We start from the raw sequence: 6,928 nt of genomic DNA, 5'->3' as shown, positions 1-6,928 counted from the left end.
AGATGTGATGATAGTATATAGCTATCCCAAAGGCAGTATGGCTTGGATATGTTATCCAAGTATGGTATGGCAACATGTAAGCCTCTTTTAGTACCATTGAAGCAAAATGTGAATTGAGTGCTGATGTTGGAGATGAGATAGAAGGTCCTTCTATGTTCGGGAGGATAGTAGGGAGTTTGATTTACATGACTATCACAAGGCCAGACTTGAGCTATGCTATTGGTCTTGTCAGTCAATTTATGCAGATGCCTAGAAAGCCTCATTTGGATGCAGTTAGATGTATATTGAGATATGTGAAGTCCACTTTACATTATGGACTTTTTTATGAGGCACGTACGGACGTACATGTCTTTGGATACACAGATGCAGATTGGGCTGGTAGTATGTTAGATAGAAGATCTACAAGTGGATTCATGTTATCCCTTGGTAGTGCAGCATATACATGGAGTAGCAAAAAGCAACCTAGAATTACTTTATCGAGTACACAGACTAAGTACAGAGGTGATGCTATGGCAGCATGTGAGGTGGTAAGGTTGCAAATGTTATTAGGTGATTTGGATGTGCAAGGAGATGGTCCAGTTGTCATTCATTGTGACAACATGAGTAGCATACAGGTAGCTAGGAACCCAGTGTTCCATGCTAGGAAAAAACACATTGAGGTGCACTAGCACTTTGTGGGAGAGAAGGTACTTGCAGGAGAGATTGACTTGGTATATGTCAACATACATGATCAGATAACTGGCATTTTCACAAAGGCATTGGGTGCAGAGAAGCTTTGAAAGTTCTGAAGCTTACTTGGATTTGCAGAGATAGAGTTGAGCTTGAGGGGGAGTGTTGAGATGGCAAGCTCAACACGTGCGGACATTGATGGTGGACCACCTGGCTAGATGAGTGCGGACATTGATGATGGACCACCTGGCGGTCATTATGATACTCACATGGCCACTGACTTATCACTTATTATATTTAGTTTGCTACACCTACCTACAGCTGGCAAAGATATAGCGCCAGTCGATTATGCATTATTTGACTTAGAAGGCCACTTTCCTTTATGTTGTATCTTATCTATACTTTGTGTCCATTGTATAGTGTGTGAAAGAATAAGAAAAATTAGCAAGAAAACGTTTTGGCCTCCATCCCTCTTCTTGTGTTCTTGAGTGAGCTTCCTCTTGTGTTTACATTTTATATTGGCTTATAGACCTGTTGGAGAAAATCATACTAGAAAAGGAAGGCATGTAGAATAGGTAGTAGATCTCATATTCTTGGACCTTCCATTTGGAGGTTCACATTTTGGTGATATTCACAATGTCTCATGGAATAGAATTTAAAGGACCATATGCACTCTATATTTCCTTCACCTTCTCTGTTTTGTTAGATTAGATGGTTGGAAGTGATGGTTTTCATTGGAGATAATTTGTATTGTATACTAGCATGTTGGCTTGCTTTTAATAAAATATTATAGCACATGTGGTTAAAGCTTTCTTAACTATCTATAATGGGATGTATTGTAGAGTGATACACTATACAATAGATTAAGTGTTATGTGCATATCTGTGATTTAGAGATAGTTCCTCAAAATGTGATTAATTGCCATTGCCCTTAGGCTTTTCATGAGTGTCTTGGTCATCACATATAGGTGAAAATGCAAAATTTAATGCTCTTAGTACCACATCTTTCTATCAAAAAATAAAATTTCCAATCTACTTTCAAAATTCTATTGCTTTGTATCAATGTTAATGATGATCTGAAGACATGCAACACATCCTCAACTTTTTGATAGAGACAACACACCAATGTTTGAGGCATTATATATGCAAGCTATGGATAGATTGGCCTATCATTACATTCTAGATACATCACAATCCACTGGACCTTTTGGGATGTAGTGGTGTGGTAGCTTAGAGAGGAGCCATACATTCTTGAATTGCTTTGTTGAGGTTTACTATTGTCATGGTGGGATGTGACTTGAGTTGGAATGTAGTACATTCCATGTACTCAAGGTATTCATGACTAGTGGAAGGCTCTACGCCATAGTAAGAATTAGGGGTGAATTTTAACCCAAAGGCTATTTTTCAAAGGTTCTCTTGGTCAACTAAGCTAAATTTTTGGCTTGAAAACTCAAAGAATAGTCTATATATCAAAATATTAATGTATTCCACCTAAAATTTGCCCAAAAATAGCACAAATATCATGTTTTCTCGCAACATTCACCTAATCTTTCAAATTCTTCACCTTTGGTCAACCAAACACACCTATCTATCTAGAAACTAAAAATCATGGGGATCTGTTGTTTTTTACTGTGCTTTGCATATACATTGATGTGAACCATTACTTTGTATGTCTAGCCCGTGCTTCTCAATAAAAGGTATGAGGGTCATAAATATATGAGCATGCCACACATTGATGAGGTGGTGGATGATTAAGATCAATCTGTATAATTAATGAGATTTTATTACTTTGAGTATGCACATGGTTTGATTTCCATTTCAATATTAGTTGAGAATCATATTCTTGATGAAGTTTTGTTTGTTTTCCTCTATATGATACCATTATATGTGACTAAAGTCATTATTCTCAATGAAGTCATAGTTTATGTTTAATACTATAACTTAGCATGTTGCTTGTTATTTATTGGTGTATTGTCTTTCAAAGACATTCTTCTCGAGTATGTGGAGGTAGTGGCAAGGTCCATGGCAAATCACCAAAATTATGATAAGAATCAATAAGAGCATTCCTAGTCGGCCATGGAATATTCCCTTTATCATCGCGTAGAGGACGTTGTCCCCAAACCCCTGTCAGGAGACCCCCTAGGTAGGGGCTGCTGATAACTCCCACACCCCTGTGCATTGTGCATCGAGTTACTACCAATGTAACCACTCTATCTAACCCAAAGGCTAGATCCACAAAGGTCACCTTCTTGCCATTCGGTCATATAGACCTCATCTAACATACAAGTCAGGATCTACCCAATGTCCGTGCTCATACATGGCTTCTCCTCATAATGGGGGACTTGCAACTTTGAGTACCATGGATCATTGTTGGCACCTTAGGACGGTGGCGCATTGAGCATATCTAGCACTCGTATCATGTTATTGTATGTAGAATGTCATCTCATCTCCTTGTGCTAATTGTCTCAAAAAATGCTTTTTTAATTAATTATCTCTAAGTTTATTCTTATGGTGACTATCTCCAATACTACTTTTCCTTCTCATTCACATTTTCCTACGATGCTGGCAACTTACCTATGTAATGTGCATGTGTAGTTGTGTTACTGTACTTTAGAACCCAGATCTCTATTAATTATAGATGTATAATACATCTAGAAGCTTATGAAATAAGTATGTTGGGGCCAGAGAAATTATGATCTTATGTCAAGTTGATGTTTCATCTTGCTAATCTCATGCACAATGTCATCTCTAACCTTGCAAGTATAAACTCACTTTCTTTATAACTTTCTGGGGTAAATGTCTATTATTTATAGACGCATAATAAGTCTAGAAGCATATGAAATAAATAGTTAGATATATGCGGCCACACAACATTGGTAGTTGGAGCCCAAAGCAATGATGATCTTATCTAGAGATGATGTTTCATCTTGCTAATCACATGCACAATTTCATCTCTAACCTTGCAAATATAAACTCTCTCAGGTTTCTATTGTTACTGGAAACACATATATAGACTTTATCAATTACTTTTTTCTTTCAAGAGCCGCTAAACTCTTAATCATTATGAACCTCTATAGCCACTCAAGCCTTAGGGGTTACCAACTTGCAACTCGACATCTCTGGAATTGAATATCAGTACCCTGTTGGGCCCCTCCTATAGCTACCTTGTTGCAAATCTTATAGAGCACAGCTACCTTGTTGCAAGCCTTATAGAAGACAGCTACCTTGCTGGGCCTCGTACTCTAATTGGGAATTGAATATCGGCAAAAAGGCCAAATAACCAACCTAAGAAATGACATTGCATTTGTATTGGAACAACATATTGTCCCGTTCGGACGTATTGTCTGCTCTCGTCCGGGCAAATTATTTCGCAAATGCCGGCTGGGATGTTTCCGAGGTGTTGTGAATGCAAGCTGGGGTATGATCGACAAGCACGATAAGGCTGGTGATCGGCATTCAGGCGCTCTCTTGTATAGAAGTCGACCTAGCGTCGCAATATATAAGCTCGCTGGCCGGTAGAAGCTGACAGAGAGAGAGAGAAGCAGTTACATAGTCTTGTCTTTACAATAATCTGAATAAACCGAACACTCCTTCACCACTGGCGATGTCGGTCAACTGCTGCAAGCTTCCGGTTAATGGTCAATGTGTTGCCGGACTCGCATGCATTTATGTTACGATTGTGATACTAATGTGTAACTTTAGTGTGGCCGTTATGAGCAGCGGCACAATGCAGATAGAGATCAAAGGGTTGAGCAAGGAGCAAGCGCAGCGTGTGATGAGAGACAACACAGCCATGGTGGGCATGGCAACGTCTCTGCTGGAAGTCACCAGTGCCAGTAGTGATTCGTCCAACGAGAGCCACGCAGTGTCTGTGTGGGGTAGCATGACCGCGGCCTCTGTTTCCTCTCTGTGCAATCAACTCGTCGAGACCGGCCTCCTGTCCTTCAACGCCACCATTAGCTTCAATGGCAAAACCAAGTCTACAGGCATGGAGGTATTACTGGTTTTTTGTCTATTATCATAAAAATCATAAGTAGTACCATGCAAACAGATCATCTCCATATTAGCTTCGACCCAGATCATATCTTCCTTTTTCTTATAGCTAGCGCGTGCGCCTGCATTGATTATATCCACTGATCCAAACCCGTCTATGCTCTCCATATTGAAGTATCTATGACTTGTCAATGTCCTAACCACGCAATCAGCACACCTAATATTCACCTTGGATTGCCTGCAGGTCGCAAGCATCGGTGGTTGCTTAGCGGCAGGACCGGCCTCTGTGGATGGTGTCCAGGCCGCTTTGCAAGACAATGCTGCACGACGCATTGCCGTAAGTGCTCTTCGAATGCTCCTAATTAATTCATCACCATATTAGTCCAATGAAATCATCATCCCTTTCACATTGCTTCGCCCCAAGATGAATCCATTCAATCAGAGCCCAGCGATGATATAGTTTGCCTGGCACGTTACAGCTTATTTGCCCTACACAAGGCTCTGACAAACAAGGCTGTGACCTATTCTCCGTGGGAGATTACACGAGCAGTCTTAGCTCTGGAAACCCCCCAGCAGCCACAGCTACACTCAGCTTGCGATCACGGTAACGCTACTATCATCTATGCATGCATGTGTGAGTATGTGTATATACATATGTGTGGATGCATGCGTGCGCTTCTGATATACACTTCAAGCAATAAACTTGTGGATTTTCCTTATGTCTAGTGAATGTCAACGCTTTCTTTATTATGGACGCATGATAGTGCTTGAAAAGCATGAGGACCCTCCTGTCGACACTAATCATGAGTACCTTAAACTTGGGTGTTTCTATGCAGGAAACAACTATCATAATTGGACGCACCATCGATTTCCTTACATCTGCACGTGATGATATTTTATTATGGTTTATTGACAAAACAATAACGTCGTGGAGATGGTGCTATCTTTGCATCTCGTATTAATTGTTGAGCTCTTCAAAACATTCGTATTAATTGGAACATGAATATTCGAACATTGCTTCACAATTCACGCGTGCTTCGACATTGACAACAGTTAGGCTCATTATAAGATTTCACCTACACTTATGTGCGTAGTGATATGGTATTATCTAAACTTTGGATTGAACAAGAAATAGTGGTGTCATGGCTAAACTTGATATTGATGATTGCTCTCATCATATTCAAGCTGAATTTGTAGTGCTTTTCCCTGATTTCCTTCATACTAACGAGAACACTTGTCAAATAACTTCAATCTTAATGTTTTGTTGTCAATGGTGTGGTGTGACTCTCAGATCCTATAAGAGATCTTCACCAAAAGCTATCAGCAATATTTTTCTTTTTGGTTAGGAATATAGATCGTGGAAGAAATCTCCAAAAAACAGGGTTATGTTTTAGTCCCAAAAATCACAAGGATCACCTACTACATAAAATTTTTGCTAAAATTTTGAGTTTCAATAACCTAAAATGGCTACTTCTATAGAGGAAAAATATGGACATCCATACTACATTCATAAAAAGTATATAGCAACGTGGTAACACTACAACAAAAAGGCTTCTTAGACGCAATTTTTGAATTGAGAGAAAATCTTACGGGCGCGTCTACAAGCCCGTCTATTTGTGCGTCTGCCATTTCGCGTCTATAGTCGCATGTATGAGAAAATTCACACGCACCAATAGATGTGCTTTCAACGCGCATATACACGCATGAATACAAGCGCATACGAAAACCAAAATTGTTATTTATTTAATTTCTTTTATACATCTACAAGCGTGTCTACATGGAAAATTAGACGGGCATATAGACACGTTCATAGATGCGCTTTTACAAGCGCTAGTAGACATGAATGCAAAACCAAAAAGCTCATTTTTTAAAAAGATATTTAATTTATTTTTATTAATTTGAATTATATAGTGCGTGTATGAGCGCGTGTGCTCTGCATTTTAGACGTGAGTATAGATGCACGTTTTCTGCAATTTAGATGCGTAGCTCTCTGGTTTTTTTTTTCCCCTCCCATACATCAAATTGTGCATTTGGGAAAAACACAATGGATCTGAAGGCACGAGAATTGAAAACAAAAATCCATGTATTCATTATATATAAAACACATTTACATGGGAAGTTTAAGTGCTTACAACCTAAAGCGTGGCCGCAAGCATTAGGCTCAAAAATGGATAATAGATATACAAAGAAACAAGGCCATAGAGGAGGTATGGTGCTCCTCTACTAATTTGAAGAAGAAACATCTTCGCTAGCACCACCATGGCTAC

At 39.3% G+C, this 6,928-nt stretch overlaps 1 protein-coding gene across 1 annotated transcript; it reads left to right on the top strand.

The window, feature by feature from the left end:
• Positions 1-4,309: 4,309 nt before the first annotated feature.
• Positions 4,310-5,597, top strand: LOC148041963 (uncharacterized). Its single transcript, XM_087688893.1, has 4 exons — positions 4,310-4,662; positions 4,906-4,998; positions 5,141-5,265; positions 5,498-5,597. The coding sequence occupies exons 1-4, from the start codon at positions 4,357-4,359 to the stop codon at positions 5,511-5,513; spliced, it is 540 nt and encodes a 179-aa protein (XP_087545019.1). The 5' UTR covers positions 4,310-4,356; the 3' UTR covers positions 5,514-5,597.
• Positions 5,598-6,928: the final 1,331 nt, after the last annotated feature.

The sequence above is a fragment of the Lygodium microphyllum genome, chromosome 1 (genome assembly GCF_053477565.2).
Source record: "Lygodium microphyllum isolate KBCC chromosome 1, Lygodium_microphyllum_v1.1.10, whole genome shotgun sequence".
In the NCBI taxonomy this organism is placed as follows: Eukaryota; Viridiplantae; Streptophyta; class Polypodiopsida; order Schizaeales; family Lygodiaceae; genus Lygodium; species Lygodium microphyllum.
Note: the sequence above shows the minus strand (reverse complement) of the source record. Positions and strands in the feature narration are given on the sequence as shown.

Excerpts from the sequence above, each read along its gene's own strand:
- LOC148041963 (XM_087688893.1), top strand. The coding sequence starts at position 4,357 with ATGTGTAACTTTAGTGTGGCCGTTATGAGCAGCGGCACAATGCAGATA. Across the intron at positions 4,663-4,905 it reads CCAAGTCTACAGGCATGGAG|GTCGCAAGCATCGGTGGTTG; the intron begins GTATTACTGGTT and ends GATTGCCTGCAG. Across the intron at positions 4,999-5,140 it reads ATGCTGCACGACGCATTGCC|CTTATTTGCCCTACACAAGG; the intron begins GTAAGTGCTCTT and ends GGCACGTTACAG.